Here is a 19,330-nt window from a genome sequence, read left to right as displayed (position 1 = left end):
AGAGCCCGGGGCATGGGCGGCCGTGGGGCTGGGCCCGGCAGGCCCGGAGAGCCCGGGGCATGGGCGGCCGTGGGGCTGGGCCCGGCAGGCCCGGAGAGCCCGGGGCATGGGCGGCCGTGGGGCTGGGCCCGGCAGGCCCGGAGAGCCCGGGGCATGGGCGGCCGTAGGGCTGGGCCCGGCAGGCCCGGAGAGCCCGGGGCATGGGCGGCCGTGGGGCTGGGCCCGGCAGGCCCGGAGAGCCCGGGGCATGGGCGGCCGTAGGGCTGGGCCCGGCACACCCGGAGAGCCCGGGGCATGGGCAGCCTGGCTCAGGCACTGGGGAGCAGATGCCACCGATGGGGAACCAGAGGAAGCCAATGCTCTGTGCCCTTCCCCTGCCAGGGATGCCCCCGGCCCCTGACCCCACCTCTGCTTCCCTGGGTTCAGGGAGGTCTCGTCCACCAGCCGGTCGTAGGGGCTCAGCATGTCGTTCAAGGTGCCGTCGTCCCCGAAGGAGCCCCACTCGGTGACCACGCCCATCCGGCCCAGGTTCTCCTCCACCACCTCCACGCACCGCGCCTCCTCCATGAAGCAGCTGTTGGTGCCAGCGTCTGCCGGGTACAGGGGAGCAGTGAGGGGCTGGGGTGCACGGCCAGCCTGTGCCAGGCAATGCCGGAGCCAGCCCCGGCCCCGTCTGGCCCCGTCTGGCTCCGCCAGGCCCCGCCAGGCTCCCGGGGCGTCCCGACCGGGACGGGGCCACTCACCGACAATCAGGCCGACCTCGCACGGCTCTGCACTGGCCTCGCAGCCCATCATGGTACCAGTGGTGTCGTTCACCACAGCGATGACCTTGATGCAGTAGCGCTGGCCGGCAGAGAGAGGGGGCACGATCAGCAGCCCCCCTGTAATCGTCCACGGAGCCCCCGCCCCACCCTGCCCCACCCAGGGGGCCCCCACCCAGGGGGCCCCCACCCCGCCCCACATTGCCCCGCTCATGGGACCTCCACCCTGCCCCACCCCACACTGCCCCACCCAGGGGGCCCTGCCCCACACTGCCCCACTCAGGGGACCCCCACCCCGCCCCACACTGCCCCACTCATGGGACCTCCACCCTGCCCCACCCCACACTGCCCCACTCAGGGGACCCCCACCCTGCCCCACACTGCCTCACCCCCACCCAGGGAGCCCCCCACCCCACACTGCCCCACCCCACCCAGGGGGTCCCCACATTGCCCCGCTCATGGGACCTCCACCCTGCCCCACCCCACCCAGGGGGCCCCCACCCCGCCCCACACTGCCCCGCTCATGGGACCTCCACCCTGCCCCACCCCACACTGCCCCACCCAGGGGGCCCCGCCCCACCCAGGGGGTCCCCACCCCGCCCCACATTGCCCCGCTCATGAGACCTCCACCCTGCCCCACCCCACACTGCCCCACCCAGGGGGCGCCCCACCCAGGAGGCCCCACCCCACACTGCCCCACCCCACCCAGGGGGTCCCCACCCTGTACTCCCCCTCGCCCTGGGACTCCCCCTTACATCTTGCTTGTTGATGGCATTTTGCAGTAACTCCACCACGTCTCTCCCCTCCACACCAGGGCACTTGAAGCGTTTGGCCCAGGAGAACAGGTAGCTCTGCAGGGAAAGAGCCCAGGCACTGCGGTCAGGCAGCCCTGCCCCACGCCCCGCAGCGCCCCCTGCTGGGAGCCCCCAGCCGACGCTCCTGGCCAACCCCCCCTTCAGCGCCCCCTGCTGGGAGCCCCCAGCCAACTCTCCCTTCAGCGCCCCCTGCTGGGACCCACCAACCGACGCTCCCAGACACCCCCCCTTCAGCGCCCCCTGCTGGGAGCCCCCAGCGCTCCCGGCCAACCCCCCACCGCGCTCGCCGCAGGCCCGGAGCGATGGGCTCACCTGGTCCAGCCGCGTCTGCCTGCAGGAGAAGGGGAAGGAGAAGCCCAGCTGGAAGGCCCTCTGGGGCAAGCGGAGCCCGTCCAGGAACTCACACAGGCATGTCGCCATGAAGGCAAAGAGCTGGGGAGCAAGGCTGGGAATTAGCAGAGCAGAGGCCGCCCCGCGCCCGTGGCCAGGCCTGCCCCTCTGCCGGCTCCCGGCTCTGCTCCCAGCTCCCACCAGCCCCAGGCTGCCCAGTCCTGGCCCACCCTCTGGGTGGGGCCCGGAGACCTGGCTGGCATGGAGCCAGCCGCAGTCCCACCTCCTGCTCCCCCACTTGCCAGGTGGGTCACCCCGTGTCCAGGAGGCGTGAGGGGGCCCTGCCCCCGCACCTTCTCGCCAGGGCCCTGGGCGATTGCGTCTGACACAGGAAAGCGCCGGTCCTTCACCGTCACCGTCTGGCGCGTGTCCCCCGACAGCTCCACCAGCAGCACCCGCAAATCGATGTCTCCCAGCTCCAGCACCAGGAATTCGCCTCTCTCTGCCCGACAAGCAGACGTGGTGTCAGGGCCCGGGCGCCCCAGCCCGGCATACAGGGGGCACCCCCAGGTCGCTGGTGCTCTGCGCCCTGCCTGGCTTCTGCAGGAGCTGCTCAGCCCGGCAGATCCAGGGACCCAGTCGCTCAGCGCTACCATCCCTGATGGGCTCCAATCACCGGCTTGTGCCGCCGGGGTCTCTTGGGCGCAGCTCACTGACCAGGCTGCAGCGCTGGGCTTGCAGGTCCCCAGGGCAGGCCTGATGCCAGGGGCGGCGTGCTCAGCAACGGGGACAAAGGTGCCCATGGGCATGCAAGCGGGCAGGAGTGCAGGCCCCCAGCAGCTGCGCACGATGGGATGGGCCCTGCCTCTGGGCTGCAGCACTAAGCCCCTGTTCTTAGTGTGGGGCCCAGCATGGCTCCCCTCCCCCAGCCACAGCCCAGCTGGAATGGGGGGGCAGGTGCTGACACCCAAGCTCTGGAGCACCCCAGAGCACTGGCCCTGGACGGGGAGCCTGGGGCTGGTACCAGGAGGGCCCCCACAGCCGGTCCCTTACCGGTGCCGTCTGGGGTGGAGCGGATGAAGGTGGGCAGCATGCGCACTGTGGCTTGGGCGTGTGTCCGGCGGCTCAGCCCCCGGTCCATGGCCTCCAGCATGCTGTCCTTGACCCGATGGAGCTTCTCCAGGGACAGGCACAGGGGCTGCAGGGAGCTCTGCATCTGGGAGGGGAGGCAGGGCTGGTCAGGGAGCGCCCCCACCAGAGCCCGCGGGCAGCAGGGCAGCGAGTGGGGGGCAGCGAGTGGGGGTTTACCTTTGTGGTGAGGTGCCAGCTCTGGGCCTGGGGGCTGCTGCTCTCGCTGACACCAGCCAGCCCATGGCCAGGGCACGTGGGGCTCAGCTGGTTCCCGGGGGGCTTCCCCACCAAGGGCTTCTCCTGGCCGGAACTCATCTGGGGCCTGAGGGGCAGAGAGCAGGGTGAGCTCCCTGTGCCAAGGGGCAGCTGCAGAGCCAGCCTATGGCCCCCAGCCCCCACCCTGCAGGCCAGGCACCCGGCATGCTCTGGGAAGATCAGGCCCCTGCAAGTACTCAATGCTTTTTTTGCCTCTGTTTTCACTAACAAGGTCAGCTCCCAGACTGCTGCGCTGGGCATCACAAAATGCGGAAGAGATGGCCAGCCCTCTGTGGAGATAGAGGCGGTTAGGGACTATTTAGAAAAGCTGGACGTGCACAAGTCCATGGGGCCGGACGAGTTGCATCCGAGAGTGCTGAAGGAATTGGCGGCTGTGATTGCAGAGCCACTGGCCATTATCTTTGAAAACTCGTGGCGAACCGGGGAAGTCCCGGATGACTGGAAAAAGGCTAATGTAGTGCCAATCTTTAAAAAAGGGAAGAAGGAAGATCCTGGGAACTACAGGCCAGTCAGCCTCACCTCAGTCCCTGGAAAATTCCAGTCCCTGGAAAAATCATGGAGCAGGTCCTCAAAGAATCAATCCTGAAGCACTTGCATGAGAGGAAAGTGATCAGGAACAGCCAGCATGGATTCACCAAGGGAAGGTCATGCCTGACTAATCTAATCGCCTTTTATGATGAGATTACTGGTTCTGTGGATGAAGGGAAAGCAGTGGATGTATTGTTTCTTGACTTTAGCAAAGCTTTTGACACGGTCTCCCATAGTATTCTTGTCAGCAAGTTAAGGAAGTATGGGCTGGATGAATGCACTATAAGGTGGGTAGAAAGCTGGCTAAATTGTCGGGCTCAATGGGTAGTGATCAATGGCTCCATGTCTAGTTGGCAGCCGGTATCAAGTGGAGTGCCCCAAGGGTCGGTCCTGGGGCCGGTTTTATTCAATATCTTCATAAATGATCTGGAGGATGGTGTGGATTGCACTCTCAGCAAATTTGCGGATGATACTAAACTGGGAGGAGTGGTAGATACGCTGGAGGGGAGGGATAGGATACAGAAGGACCTAGACCAATTGGAAGATTGGGCCAAAAGGAATCTGATGAGGTTCAATAAGGATAAGTGCAGGGTCCTGCACTTAGGACGGAAGAACCCAATGCACAGCTACAGACTAGGGGCCGAATGGCTAGGCAGCAGTTCTGCAGAAAAGGACCTAGGGGTGACAGTGGACGAGAAGCTGGATATGAGTCAGCAGTGTGCCCTTGTTGCCAAGAAGGCCAATGGCATTTTGGGATGTATAAGTAGGGGCATAGCGAGCAGATCGAGGGACGTGATCGTTCCCCTCTATTCGACATTGGTGCGGCCTCATCTGGAGTACTGTGTCCAGTTTTGGGCCCCACACTACAAGAAGGATGTGGATAAATTGGAGAGAGTCCAGCGAAGGGCAACAAAAATGATTAGGGGACTGGAACACATGAGTTATGAGGAGAGGCTGAGGGAGCTGGGATTGTTTAGCCTGCAGAAGAGAAGAATGAGGGGGGATTTGATAGCTGCTTTCAACTACCTGAAAGGGGGTTCCAAAGAGGATGGCTCTAGACTGTTCTCAATGGTAGCAGATGACAGAACGAGGAGTAATGGTCTCAAGTTGCAGTGGGGGAGGTTTAGATTGGATATTAGGAAAAACTTTTTCACTAAGAGGGTGATGAAACACTGGAATGCGTTACCTAGGGAGGTGGTAGAATCTCCTTCCTTAGAGGTTTTTAAGGTCAGGCTTGACAAAGCCCTGGCTGGGATGATTTAACTGGGAATTGGTCCTGCTTTGAGCAGGGGGTTGGACTAGATGACCTTCTGGGGTCCCTTCCAACCCTGATATTCTATGATTCTATGATTTAACTGGGAACTGGTCCTGCTTCAAGCAGGGGGTTGGACTAGATGACCTTCTGGGGTCCCTTCCAACCCTGATATTCTATGATTCTATGATTCTAAGTGCCCTGCCCTAGAGCCCAGAGCCCCTCCGCAATCAGGGGGCCACGGGGGCTCCCCAGCTGCCAGCCCCTGCCAGCACCCCCAGAGCTCAGCAGCTGCAATAATTCATGTGGAGCGGCCCCAGCATGAGCCCCCACACCTCACCCCAGTGCCTCAGCCCCGGCAGGGTGCGAATCCTCAGCTTCACCCCTGTGAGTGCAGAGGGCGACAGATCCCTGAGCACTGATTAACCCGAGAGCATAAAGCCTGGCACACGCCCAGCCCAGCACATGCCCAGGTGGATGGTGCGGAGACTGGCCAGGCCCCAGGGCCCTCAGAGCGGCCTGGGCTGGGTTCAGATGTTCAAAAACCTCCTGTTTGATGCTGGCTGAGAGTCACTGCAGGCTGGAGATTGGCGTAGGCATTATTCCCTCTGGGGGTGGAGGCCCCGGGGCCCCAGAGCGAGTGGACTCCCTGAGGGGGCCCATGTCAGAGCCCAGGCATGCTGCAGGCTCAGAGGGGTGCAGTGCTGGGAGCCGGAGGGGCCTACAGGTTAACCCCCGAGAGAGAGCGGACCCCCGAGAAGGGCTGTCACTCTGAAGGGGGTTCCTCCCAACGGGCCGTACGGAGCCGAGAGCCTGGGGCCTGGGAGGCCATGAGACAGGCACATGCTGCCTGGCTGTCCCAGAGCCACCCACAGAAACGCAGCCCCCGTGGCACTGTGTGCCCACCTGGGCACCAACAGCCACCTGAGGAAAGCAGGTGCCTGACCCAGAATGGCCGCTTGACGGGCACACCAGCCGGAGCTTTGCCTCGGCAACCCCCCCAGTACCACTGAGGAAGGCCACAGGACATGGGCCGGGGGAATTTGGGTCCTATAGGACAACTCACCCCAGGCACTGCCCTCCGGGCCGCGGGAACTCAACCCGGAGCTGGTGACAATCCGCCCCAGTGGCAGGAGCCCAGAGGTGAGCCTGGCGAGCCGAGGCAAACCCCTGAACCCTGCCTGGTGCTGTCACCTCCTGGCTGCCCCCAAGCGATAACCCAGCCCGGGGCTGCGGCTTTGGGGAGCTAAGGCTTGATGACGCTGCACCACCTGCACCAAGCGATAGACCCACTCACAGCCTGGGGGCACACAGCACCCCCGGCCAGCGCCACCCCCAGGCCACCCACTGGTGCCCAGCATGGACCTGGCCCTGCTGATGTGTGAACAGCGCAAGCTGCCGGCCGCTGGCAGTGCCCAACGCTAGGAGACCAGTGTCACGGAGTGTGGGGGAGTCCAGGCCCTGCACCCCTCTTCCTGGGATCCACTGAGACTCTCAGCCAGCCAGTAAAACAGAAGGTTTATTGGACAACAGGAACACAGTCCAAAACAGAGCTTGTGGGTACAACCAGGATCCCTCAGTCAAGTCCTTCTGGGGGGCAGGGAGCTTAGACCCCAGCCCTGGGGTTCCCTGCGTTCCTCTCCCCAGCCCCAAACTGAAACTAAACCCCCCCAGCAGGTTCCCTTCTGCAGCCCCTGTTCACATTCCTGGGCAGAGGTGTCACCTCCCCCTCCCCCTCCTGGCTCAGGTGACAGGCTCTCAGGTCTCCCATCCCCAGGGCACATTCCCAGGTCAACACTCCCCCCTCCCTGCTGAGTCACATCGTCACATCTCTCCCCCCTTCGAGACTGAACTGAGCGGGGTCACACTGACCAGTGACCTGGGGAAGTTCGGGGCCCCCTCTCCGGGACAGCGCATCCGCTATCAGGTTGGCACTTCCCTTCACGTGGACCACGTCCATGTCGTAATCCTGCAGGAGCAGGCTCCATCTCAGGAGCTTGGCGTTGGCTCCTTTCATCTGGCGCAGCCAGGTCAGGGGAGAGTGGTCGGTGTAGACGGTGAAGTGTCGCCCGAAGAGATAGGGCTCTAGTTTCTTGAGGGCCCACACCATGGCCAGGCACTCCTTCTCGATGGCCGCGTAGTGTTGCTCCCGGGGTAGCAACTTCTTGCTCAGGTACACGATGGGGTGTCTCTCCCCCTTTTCATCCTCCTGCATTAACACCGCCCCCAGTCCCGTGTCTGAGGCGTCGGTGAACACCACAAAGGGCTTGTCAAAGTCTGGGTTTGCCAGAACTGGGCCACTGACCAGAGCCTCCTTCAGCGCCCGGAAAGCCACCTGGCACTGCTCGGTCCAGACCACCTTGTCTGGCTTCCCCTTCTTGCATAGCTCAGTGATGGGGGTGGCTATGGCGCTAAAGTGGGGCACAAATCTTCGGTAGTATCCTGCCATCCCAATAAAGGCTTGGACCTGCTTTTTGGTGTGGGGAGCGGGCCAGTCTCTGATCGCCTCCACCTTGGCTGGTTCCGGCTTTAGGCGGCCGCTCCCCACCCGATGGCCCAGGTAAGATACTTCCGCCATCCCCACCTTGCACTTCTCCGCTTTTACAGTCAGCCCAGCCCCCTGGAGTCGGTCCAGCACTTGTCTAACCTGGGACACGTGGTCCTCCCAGGTCTGGCTAAAGACACAGATGTCATCCATATACGCCACGGCAAAACTCTCCATCCCCCTCAGTAGCTGGTCCACCAGGCGCTGGAAGGTGGCCGGCGCTCCCTTGAGGCCGAAAGGCAGGGTCAGGAACTCATAGAGCCCCAGAGGGGTGATAAAGGCCGATTTCAGTCGGGCATCTGCATTCAGCGGCACTTGCCAGTAGCCCTTTGTAAGGTCCATGGTGATAAGGTATCGAGCTCCTCCCAGCTTGTCTAGGAGCTCGTCCAGCCTGGGCATGGGGTAGGCATCAGATTCAGTGATGGCATTGAGCTTCTGATAGTCCACACAGAACCGGACCGACCCGTCCTTTTTGGGGACCAGCACCACCGGCGAGGCCCAAGGGCTGGCCGATGGCTGTATCACCCCCAAAGCCAGCATGTCCCGGACCTCTCTTTCCAGGTCCTGAGCAGTTTTCCCTGTGACTCGGAAGGGGGAGCATCTTATCCGTGGGTGCGACCCTGTCTGCACCCGGTGGACAGTCAGATTAGTGCGTCCAGGCTGGTTGGAAAACAGCTGTCGGTACGGATGCAGCACCCCCCTGACCTCAGCTTGCTGGGCAGGGGTTAGCTGATCAGAGAGGGGAATTGTTTCCAGGGGGAAACCAGCTCTGGTCCCAGGGAATAGATCTACTAAAGGGTCATTTCCCTGCTCTTCCCACTGTCCACACACGGCCAACACCACATTCCCCCTGGCATAATATGGCTTCATCATATTCACATGGTACACCCGGCGGTGGTGCGCCCGGTTCGACAGCTCCACCACATAGTTTACCTCATTGAGCTGCTTGACGACCTTGAAAGGGCCCTCCCAGGCGGCCTGTAGTTTGTTCTTTCTCACTGGGATGAGAACCATCACCTGATCCCCGGTGGCGTAGGCACGGGCCCGTGCCGTGCGGTCATACCAGACCTTCTGCTTCCTCTGGGCTCTGGCCAGATTCTCCCTGGCCAGGCCCATGAGTTCGGCCAGTCTCTCTCGGAAGATCAGGACATACTCCACCACTGTCTCTCCATCGGGAGTGGCCTTCCCCTCCCACTCGTCTCTCATCAGGTCCAGGGGGCCCCTCACCCTCCTGCCATATAACAGTTAGAAAGGCGAAAATCCGGTCGACTCCTGGGGCACCTCCCTGTACGCGAACAGCAGGTGCGGTAAGTACTTGTCCCAATCCTGCGGGTGCTGGTCCATAAAGGTTTTCAGCATCATCTTTAGCGTCCCGTTAAACCTCTCCACCAGCCCATTGGACTGGGGGTGATAAGCTGAGGCCCAGTCATGCCGGACCCCACATTTCTCCCACAAGCACCGGAGCAGGGCCGACATGAAGTTGGAGCCTTGGTCTGTCAAGACTTCCTTGGGGAACCCCACTCGGCTGAAAATGGTCAGGAGCGCATCGGCCACGGTGTCTGCTTCAATGGAAGCTAAGGGCACTGCCTCGGGGTAGCGGGTGGCAAAATCTACCACCACCAGAATGTATTTCTTCCCCGACCGGGTCGTCCTGCTGAGAGGCCCCACGATGTCCATGGCCACCTTCTGGAAAGGCTCCTCTATGATGGGCAAAGGTCTCAAAGCCGCTTTCCCCTTGTCCCGGGCCTTCCCCACCCTCTGACAGGGGTCACAGGATCGGCAATACTGCCGGACCTTGGTAAAGACCCCGGGCCAGTAAAAGTTCTGTAGCAACCTCTGCCGGGTGCACCGGATTCCCTGGTGCCCTGCGAGGGGGATGTCATGGGCCAGGTACAGGAGCCTGCAGCGATACTTCTGGGGGACCACCAGCTGCCTCCTGATCCCACAGGACTCTACTTCCCTTGTGGGAGCCCATTCTCGGTACAGGAACCCCTTCTCCCACAGGAACCTCTCCTGGCAACCTCTCCTCATGGTCCGTACCACACTGAGGTCGGCCAGGTCCCTGAGCTTCCGCAAGGAGGGATCTTTCCTCAACTCGGCCTGGAACTCAGCGGCTGGGGCAGGGACGGGGCCCCGTTCCCCCTCAGTGACCAGGGCTGAGGCCTCAGCCTCTCTGAGCCGTGCCCCTCGGCGCTCCCCCCCACCAGGGTAGGGTCCTGCGCCTCCGGTGTGGTACCCTCCCCAAGGTCAGGGTGCAGTGCCCCTCGCCGGCTCTGGCTACGCGTCACAACCAGGGCGGTCTGGGGCTTGCTTGGCCAGTCCTCTAGGTCTCCCCCCATCAAAACCTCAGTGGGCAAATGGTGGTGTACCCCCACATCCTTGGGGCCCTCCTTGGCCCCCCATTTCCGGTGTACCCTTGCCACGGGCACCTTAAATGGGGTCCCGCCCACCCCTGTCAGGGTCAGGTAGGTGTTGGGCACCACCCGATCTGGGGCCACCACCTCCGGCCAGGCCAGCGTCACCTCCGCGCCCGTATCCCAGTATCCATTGACCTTCCTCCCATCCACCTCCAGGGGAACAAGGCACTCTCTCCGGAGGGACAGCCCCGCGCCCACCCTGTAAACTGAGCACCCTGAGTCCAGAGCCTCCAGCCCTCTGGCGGGGCTGGCCGGGGGTACTCCTCCCTCCTGAGCAAGGGATAAGCTGCCAGCCCCCCTTGTCTGGGAAGCCTGCCCCTCATCTGGATGGGTCCCTACCCAGTTAACCCTGGGTAGGTTGGGTCTGCTCAGTCTGTCCCTGAGCCCGGGGCACTGGGTCCGTACGTGGCCTCTCTGGCCACAGTGATAGCAGCTCAGGTCACGTTGGTCCCCTCGAGCGGGTCGGAGGGGCCCGACACCAGGCGTTCCCCTTGGGAGGGGGTTCTCCCTATTTCCCCCCTGGGAGGCCCCCGGTGACTCTCTCTCTGCCTCGGGGGGGGCCTGTTCTTTTGGGGCTCCCCCCGGCTACCCCCTGACCGACTGTTCACAAACTCGTCGGCCAGCTGCCCTGTGTGCTGGGGGTTCTCGAGCTTTTTGTCCACCAGCCACAGCCTCAGGTCGGAAAGGCACTGATCATACAGTTGCTCCAGTACGATTAGGTCAAGCAGGTCCTCTTTAGCTCGGGCCCCAGCTGTCCACTTGCGGGCATACCCCTGCATCCGGTTGACCCGTTGTAGGTAGGTGACCTCAGGCGTTTTACGCTGACTCCGGAACCTTCTCCGGTACATCTCGGGGGTCAGCCCAAACTCACGGAGCAGGGCCTGTTTGAACAGTTCATAGTCCCCTGCCTCCGGCCCTGTCATCCGGCTGTACACCTCCACGGCTTTGGGGTCCAGTAAGGGGGTGAGGAACTGGAGCCTGTCTGCAGGGTCAACCCTGTGCAGCTCACAGGCATTCTCAAAGGCCGTCAGGAAGCTATCTGTGTCCTCCCCCTCCTTACGCTGGGCCAGGAAGCACTTATCAAAGTTCCTTGCAGCCTTGGGTCCCCCCTCACTCCCCGCAGCTGGGGCCCCACTGCTCCTCAGCCTGGCCAGCTCCAGTTCATGCTGTCTTTGTTTCTCCTTCTCCTGACGCTCCCTCTCCTTTTCCTCCTGCTCATGTTGACATTGTTTCTCCTCATGTTGATGTTGTTTTTCATGATCCTCCAGCTCCCTCATTTTCATCTCCCTCTCCCATTCCAGCCGCCTCTGCTCCAGGGATGGGGAGCTCCGCCGGGAGGATCCCCTGCTGGGTGCCGGGGTCAGGGTGCCCTCGGTATTCACTGGGCTTCCCCCAACCCCTTCCCCAGGCATAGGTAGGAAGGGTCTTGGGATGTCCTCGGCAGCAGTCTGACCCCTCCCAGCCCGGTCAGGCCCCAGGGCCCATGCTGCGTCTGCCGGGCGGCTTCCCTCAGTGACAGGGATCGGGTCATCCAAGCGATCCCTCTCCTCCAGCTGGGTAATCAGCTGTTCCTTGGTGGACCTCCCGATGCGCAGCCCCCTCTGCCTGCACAGCTCCACCAGGTCGCTCTTCAGGCGTTTAGCGTACATCTCCCTGCTGGCCACTCGCAGGCCGGGCAGCTTCTCACGGTTTCCAGGAAAAGCCCCTCGTGTGCCCGTCCTTCTCGAGGTCACCACCTCTTTGGCAGGGTCGAGCTGCAGACTCCTCCGCCCCTGGGACCGCTCGCTGCAATCCCCCGGGGGACCCTGTTACTGCAAAAGTCTTTCTCTCTGGTCACACATTCCCAGGGGTTAACCGCCCCCCGAAACCGTCTCTCTCTGAATCTTCAGCACGCCTGGTCCCCGTCAATTCCCCTTCCTTTTACTGTTCCCCAGTCACTTACTGCAGGAAGCGCCGTTCACGGGGTGCAGTACATCCCACCGCTGCCACCAGTTGTCACGGAGTGTGGGGGAGTCCAGGCCCTGCACCCCTCTTCCTGGGATCCACTGAGACTCTCAGCCAGCCAGTAAAACAGAAGGTTTATTGGACAACAGGAACACAGTCCAAAAACAGAGCTTGTGGGTACAACCAGGACCCCTCAATCACGTCCTTCTGGGGGAGCAGGGAGCTTAGACCCCAGCCCTGGGGTTCCCTGTGTTCCTCTCCCCAGCCCCAAACTGAACTAAACCCCCCCAGCAGGCTCCCTCCTGTAGCCTCCGTCCACATTCCTGGGCAGAGGTGTCACCTCCCCCTCCCCCTCCTGGCTCAGGTGACAGGCTCTCAGGTCTCCCATCCCCAGGGCACATTCCCAAGTGAGCTGTAGCTCACGAAAGCTTATGCTCAAATAAATTGGTTAGTCTCTAAGGTGCCACAAGTCCTCCTTTTCTTTTTGCGAATACAGACTAACACGGCTGTTACTCTGAAACCTGTCCCCAGGTCAACACTCCCCCCTCCCTGCTGAGTCACATCGTCACAACCAGCTCCCCTGCCACGGCGCAGCAGCTGCACTCCAGGGCTTGGCTGTGGGGATGGCACTAGGCTCACCCCACAGCTTCCTCCCCTACCCACGCGGCCCAGGAAGGGTCAGGCCCAGCCCTTTCTGGGAACAGGACGAGCTGGCAGGGAACAGGAAACTGCTTGTCACTGTGTTCTTGTGTAACAGCCCGTTGCCTCGCCCTGCCCCTCCCCACCTCGCCGTGCCCCTTCCCCCCACCCTCGCCCAGGCCTGATTTCAGCCCTAACCTGGGGGCAGCCAGGGGTCAGTCCTCGCCTGGCCACTGTCTGCCTTGCACCCCCTCCCCGGCCCCTGAAAGCAGCTGCCATCCCCCCTCCCCAGGGTCCCTGCAGGGGGCCCAGCCCCAGCCAGAGCCCCACGTGCACCAGCAGGCAGGAGGGGCAAAGCCCAGGTGGGCATGTGCCTACCTGGCCCTGGGTCTCTCGCCAGCTCTGACAGCAGGCTCCAGTCCCACCCCAGCGCAGGGCACCAGGGAGAGACATGCCCTGACTGGGGTTGCCAGAGCCCTCCCCTCCTGGTTCTGCCATGCGGCCCAGGGCCGAGGCCACACCAGCACCAGCCCTCACACTGCCATGGCCCAGGGGGCTGCAGGACTGTGTGGCCAGGCAGAGCAAGTGGGGGCAGCCTGGGAGCCAGTTTGCAGGCTGAGGCTCTGTGACGAAGTGGGACTGTTCTTAATGTTTCCTCTGAATATTGTGGGGGTGCCTCAGTTTCCCCTAGGCAGTTCTTAAGTCTCTAGGGGGTGGGATAAGGGTGTATGATCGTTGCAGAGCCCTAGAGGGCAGGTGTGTGCAGGGGTCTGGACACAGAGAATGGCCGACACCCTGTTTCCTGGCCACTGGTGGCCTGGGCCCTTCCCCCCTGCAAGGTGAAAGCTGAAGGGTTGGAGAACAAAGGAATCCGGTGACCTCCTGGCCCAGGAAAGGGACAAAGCCCAGAGGAGGAGGGGCTGGAGGGAGTTTCAGTTTGGGGCTTGGCTGGGACATGGAGTGAAGGGCAGACGGGGTTGTCTGGCTCACTGCCCCCCAAAATGGACCCGGCTGAGGGGTCCTGTTCTCTGCACCTACAAGCTCTGTGTTAGACCATGTCCCTGTCATCTAATAAACCTTCTGTTTTACTGGCTGGCTGAGCGTCACGTCTGACTGCGGAGTTGGGGGGCAGGACCCTCTGGTTCCCCCAGGACCCCACCTGGGCAGACTCGCTGTGGGAAGTGCATGGAGGGGCAGAGGAGGCTGAATGCTCCGACGTCAGACCCAGGAAGGTGGAAGCCGGGTGAGCTGTGTGTCCTGCAGACAGGCTGCTCCCAGAAAGGAGACTGCCCCAGAGTCCTGCCTGGCTTCGTGGGGAGCAGTTCCAGAGCATCGCCCAGGGACTCCGGGACACCAGCCCCAGCCACTCCTCGGGCGCTGCAGCCGTGGAGCCAGGCCTGTCCCGAAGCAGTGGCTGGGGGCCACGGGGCGAGAGGGCCGTGGTCACTGAGGGGGCCAGGCGCCCGCAGGCAGCCCGAGCACCCGGTCCTGGCGCTGCTCTCCCAGTGCCCCGGCAGAGGAGAGGGCGGCAGAACCATGGCTCCTTGGCGGGGCGTCTGGCACACGGGGCCAGCTCAGACTGCGGGGGAGGAGGCGGAGTGTGGGGCTGCCCCCTGCCGAGCCGGGACAGACTATTTCCAGGCCAATTTGCATTTACCTTCACTTCCAATTAGCACTTGTAGATTTGAGCCCAATGTTTTAATTAGCTCAGCGATTATTTGTGTCATTAATTAGGCAGGCTCATTAATGAGCCCTCCCCCTCCCAACTTGCAGTTGGTAGCAGCGGGCGGCTCGGCAGGGGGAGCAGGGTTTGAACCCAGGGCCTGGGCTTTGGGACCTGAGCGTAGTCACGTACCAGGGCTCAGTGCCAGCCCGGCAAAGCCCTGCCCAGGGGCTCGGGGAGCCAGCGGGGCTGCCCCAGATCACCCCTTTGTGAGGAGCTGCCGGGTAAATCGGTGGGTGCTGATCCGGCTCTACAGGCTCGGAGCATCCCGGCCCCGCCCTGAGGAACCTGGCACTTGCACCCCTGCTCACCGGCCTGCAACACGGCCCGACAGCTCCTCACACCGGGCCTGTGGGAGGGTGCCCTCGTGGGGCCTGGGGGAGGGTGCCCTCGTGGGGCCTGTGGGAGGGTGTCCTCGTGGGCCCTGTGGGAGGGTGTCCTCGTGGGCCCTGTGGGAGGGTGTCCTCGTGAGGCCTGTGGGAGGGTGTCCTCGTGGGCCCTGTGGGAGGGTGCCCTCGTGGGGCCTGTGGGAGGGTGCCCTCATGAATTCGTGTCTGAGCCGGCACCTCCCCACAGGCCAGAGCAGCAGCTGGGACCATTAAGGTCAGACGTGAAAGCGGCCCCCCGACCAAGCCGACGCCAGAGCCCAGCATCTCCCTCCCCACTCCCCCTACGGCTGCAGCCTGCCCAGGTGACAATCACCAGCCCTGCCATAACGTGCTGGCACCTTGCTTGGTGCCCAGCCTGGACTCACCGGGGCTGGGGTGGGCGCTCGGGGCTGCGGGCGCTCCTGGCACTGCTGCGTGTGCTCGCTCCACTCTCTCTCCCAGCTGTTGCCTAATATCAAAAGTGAAAGTAGCCTGTGACAAGCTATAAAGTTTTACCACATGTACTCCCTTCCTGCACGTACTCCACCCTTTCGTCTGCCTGCTGCTCCACGCAGCCCCCGTGGACAGCGCGGGTCTCGCCCTCCCAGCCACACACTTCGCTTCCTGGGGTAGGGGCATCACCCCTTGGCTCACTGAATCCACGAGAGACAGCCATGCCCAGCCCCGCACATGCACAGATGTCATCAATATACGCCACGGCAAAACTCTCCATCCCCCTCAGGAGCTGGTCCACCAGGCGCTGGAAGGTGGCCGGCGCTCCCTTGAGGCCGAAAGGCAGGGTCAGGAGCTCATAGAGCCCCAGAGGGGTGATAAAGGCCGATTTCAGTCGGGCATCTGCATCCAGCGGCACTTGCCAGTAGCCCTTTGTAAGGTCCATGGTGGTAAGGTACCGAGCTCCTCCCAGCTTGTCTAGGAGCTCATCCGGCCTGGGCATGGGGTAGGCATCAGATTCAGTGATGGCATTGAGCTTCCGATAGTCCACACAGAACCGGACCGACCCGTCCTTTTTGGGGACCAGCACCACCGGCGAGGCCCAAGGGCTGGCAGATGGCTGGATCACCCCCAAAGCCAGCATGTCCCGGACCTCTCTTTCCAGGTCCTGAGCAGTTTTCCCTGTGACTCGGAAGGGGGAGCATCTTATCGGCGGGAGCGACCCTGTCTGCACCCGGTGGACAGTCAGATTAGTGCGTCCAGGCTGGTTGGAAAACAGCTGTCGGTACGGATGCAGCACCCCCCTGACCTCAGCTTGCTGGGCAGGGGTTAGCTGATCCGAGAGGGGAATTGTTTCCAGCGGGGAACCAGCTCTGGTCCCAGGGACTAGATCTACTAAAGGGTCATCTCCCTGCTCAGCAAGTCTCTCTCGGAAGATCAGGACATACTCCACCACTGACTCTCCATCGGGAGTGGCCTTCCCCTCCCACTCGTCTCTCATCAGGTCCAGGGGGCCCCTCACCCTCCTGCCATATAACAGTTCGAAAGGCGAAAATCCGGTCGACTCCTGGGGCACCTCCCTGTACGCGAACAGCAGGTGAGGTAAGTACTTGTCCCAATCCTGCGGGTGCTGGTCCATAAAGGTTCTCAGCATCATCTTTAGCGTCCCGTTAAACCTCTGCACCAGCCCGTTGGACTGGGGGTGATAAGCTGAGGCCCAGTCGTGCCGGACCCCACATTTCTCCCACAAGCACCGGAGCAGGGCCGACATGAAGTTGGATCCTTGGTCTGTCAAGACTTCCTTGGGGAACCCCACTCGGCTGAAAATGGTCAGGAGCGCATCGGCCACGGTGTCTGCTTCAATGGAAGCTAAGGGCACTGCCTCGGGGTAGCGGGTGGCAAAATCTACCACCACCAGAATGTATTTCTTCCCCGACCGGGTCGTCCTGCTGAGAGGCCCCACGATGTCCATGGCCACCTTCTGGAAAGGCTCCTCTATGATGGGCAAAGGTCTCAAAGCCGCTTTCCCCTTGTCCCGGGCCTTCCCCACCCTCTGACAGGGGTCACAGGATCGGCAATACTGCCGGACCTTGGTAAAGACCCCGGGCCAGTAAAAGTTCTGTAGCAACCTCTGCCGGGTGCACCGGATTCCCTGGTGCCCTGCGAGGGGGATGTCATGGGCCAGGTACAGGAGCCTGCGGCGATACTTCTGGGGGACCCCCAGCTGCCTCCTGATCCCACAGGACTCTACTTCCCTTGTGGGAGCCCATTCTCAGTACAGGAACCCCTTCTCCCACAGGAACCTCTCCTGGCAGCCTCTCCTCATGGTCCGTACCACCCTGAGGTCGGCCAGGTCCCTGAGCTTCCGCAAGGAGGGATCTTTCCTCAACTCGGCCTGGAACTCAGCGGCTGGGGCAGGGACGGGGCCCCGTTCCCCCTCAGTGACCAGGGCTGAGGCCTCAGCCTCTCTGAGCCGTGCCCCTCGGCGCTCCCTCCCCACCAGGGTAGGGTCCTGCGCCTCCGGTGTGGTATCCTCCCCAAGGTCAGGGTGCAGTGCCCCTCGCCGGCTCTGGCTACGCGTCACAACCAGGGCGGTCTGGGGCTTGCTTGGCCAGTCCTCTAGGTCTCCCCCCATCAAAACCTCAGTGGGCAAATGGTGGTGTACCCCCACATCTTTGGAGCCCTCCTTGGCCCCCCATTTCCGGTGTACCCTTGCCACGGGCACCTTAAATGGGGTCCCGCCCACCCCTGTCAGGGTCAGATAGGTGTTGGGCACCACCCGATCTGGGGCCACCACCTCCGGCCAGGCCAGCGTCACCTCCGCGCCCGTATCCCAGTATCCATTGACCTTCCTCCCATCCACCTCCAGGGGAACAAGGCACTCTCTCCGGAGGGACAGCCCCGCGCCCACCCTGTAAACTGAGCACCCTGAGTCCAGAGCCTCCAGCCCTCTGGCGGGGCTGGCCGGGGGTACTCCTCCCTCCTGAGCAGGGGATAAGCTGCCAGCCCCCCTTGTCTGGGAAGCCTGCCCCTCATCTGGATGGGTCCCTACCCAGTTAACCCTGTGCAGGTTCAGTCTGCTCAGTCTGTCCCTGAGCCTGGGGCACTGGGACCGTACGTGGCCTCTCTGGCCACAGTGATAGCAGCTCAGGTCACGTTGGTCCCCTCGAGCGGGTCGGAGGGGCCCGACGCCAGGCGTTCCCCTTGGGAGGGGGTTCTCCCTATTTCCCCGCTGGGAGGTCCCATGGTGACTCTCTCTCTGCATCGGGGGGGGGCCTGTTCTTTTGGGACTCCTCCCGGCTACCCCCTGACCGACTGTTCACAAACTCGTCGGCCATCTGCCCTGCGTGCTGGGGGTTCTCGAGCTTTTTGTCCACCAGCCACAGCCTCCGGTCGGAAGGGCACTGATCATACAGTTGCTCCAGTACGATTAGGTCAAGCAGGTCCTCTTTAGCTCGGGCCCCAGCTGTCCACTTGCGGGCATACCCCTGCATCCGGTTGGCCAGTTGTAGGTAGGTGACCTCAGGCGTTTTACGCTGACTCCGGAACCTTCTCCGGTACATCTCGGGGGTCAGCCCAAACTCACGGAGCAGGGCCTGTTTGAACAGTTCATAGTCCCCTGCCTCCGGCCCTGTCATTCGGCTGTACACCTCCACGGCTTTGGGGTCCAGTAAGGGGGTGAGGAACTGGAGCCTGTCTGCAGGGTCAACCCTGTGCAGCTCGCAGGCATTCTCAAAGGCCGTCAGGAAGCTATCTATGTCCTCCCCCTCCTTCCGCTGGGCCAGGAAGCACTTATCAAAGCTCCTTGCAGCCTTGGGTCCCCCCTCACTCCCCGCAGCTGGGGCCCCACTGCTCCTCAGCCTGGCCAGCTCCAGTTCATGCTGCCTCTGTTTCTCCTTCTCCTCCAGCTCATGCTTATGTTGCTTCTCCTCATGCTGACATTGCTTTTTGTGATCCTCCAGCTCCCTCATTTCATCTCCCTCTCCCATTCCAGCTGCCTCCGCTCCAAGGATGGGGAGCTCCGCCGGGAGGATCCCCTGCTGGCTGCCGGGGTCAGGGTGTCCTCAGTATTCGCTGGGCTTCCCCCTACCCCTTCCTCAGGCACAGGTAGGAAGGGTCTTGGGATGTCCTCGGCAGCAGTCTGACCCCTCCCAGCCCGGTCAGGCCCCAGGGCCCATGCTGCGTCTGCCGGGCGGCTTCCCTCAGGGACAGGGATCGGGTCATCCAAGCGATCCCTCTCCTCCAAGTGGGCAATCAGCTGTTCCTTGGTGGACCTCCCGATGCGCAGCCCCCTCTGCCTGCACAGCTCCACCAGGTCGCTCTTCAGGCGTTTAGCGTACATCTCCATGCTGGCCACTCGCAGGCCGGGCAGCTTCCCACGGTTTCCAGGAAAAACCCCTAGTGTGCCAGCCCTTCCCGAGGTCGCCACCTCTTTGCCAGGGTTGAGCTGCAGACTCCTCCACCCCTGGGACCGCTCGCTGCAATCCCCCGGGGGACCCTGTTACTGCAAACGTCCTTCTCTCTGGTCATACACTCCCAGGGGTTAACCGCCCCCCGAAACCGTCTCTCTCTGAATCTTCAGCACGCCTGGTCCCTGTCAATCCCCCTTTGTTTTACTGCTCCCCAATCACTTACTGCTAGAAGCACCG

The 19,330-nt window shown here is 62.6% G+C and overlaps 1 protein-coding gene across 14 annotated transcripts in view; it reads right to left on the bottom strand.

Moving 5' to 3' along the window:
- The window catches only part of HK3 (hexokinase 3), a 97,029-nt gene that overhangs the window by 7,773 nt on the left and 69,926 nt on the right, over positions 1–19,330 (bottom strand). For 7 of the 14 annotated variants that reach the window (XM_073355116.1, XM_073355115.1, XM_073355118.1 and 4 more), the window contains 7 exons: positions 3,215–3,359; positions 2,960–3,122; positions 2,209–2,408; positions 1,889–2,008; positions 1,517–1,612; positions 744–843; positions 407–590 (listed from right to left, as the gene is read on the bottom strand). In XM_073355116.1, coding sequence (XP_073211217.1) covers positions 407–590; positions 744–843; positions 1,517–1,612; positions 1,889–2,008; positions 2,209–2,408; positions 2,960–3,122; positions 3,215–3,359 — 1,008 coding nt within the window. Of the gene's footprint in view, positions 1–406; positions 591–743; positions 844–1,516; positions 1,613–1,888; positions 2,009–2,208; positions 2,409–2,959; positions 3,123–3,214; positions 3,360–3,832; positions 3,886–6,965; positions 7,158–11,997; positions 12,273–15,115; positions 15,206–19,330 lie in introns of those variants that run through there. The other 7 variants (XM_073355127.1, XM_073355128.1, XM_073355122.1 and 4 more) reach the window with 7 other exon arrangements.

This window comes from Lepidochelys kempii, chromosome 8 (genome assembly GCF_965140265.1).
Source record: "Lepidochelys kempii isolate rLepKem1 chromosome 8, rLepKem1.hap2, whole genome shotgun sequence".
Classification (NCBI taxonomy): domain Eukaryota; kingdom Metazoa; phylum Chordata; order Testudines; family Cheloniidae; genus Lepidochelys; species Lepidochelys kempii.
Note: the sequence above shows the minus strand (reverse complement) of the source record. Positions and strands in the feature narration are given on the sequence as shown.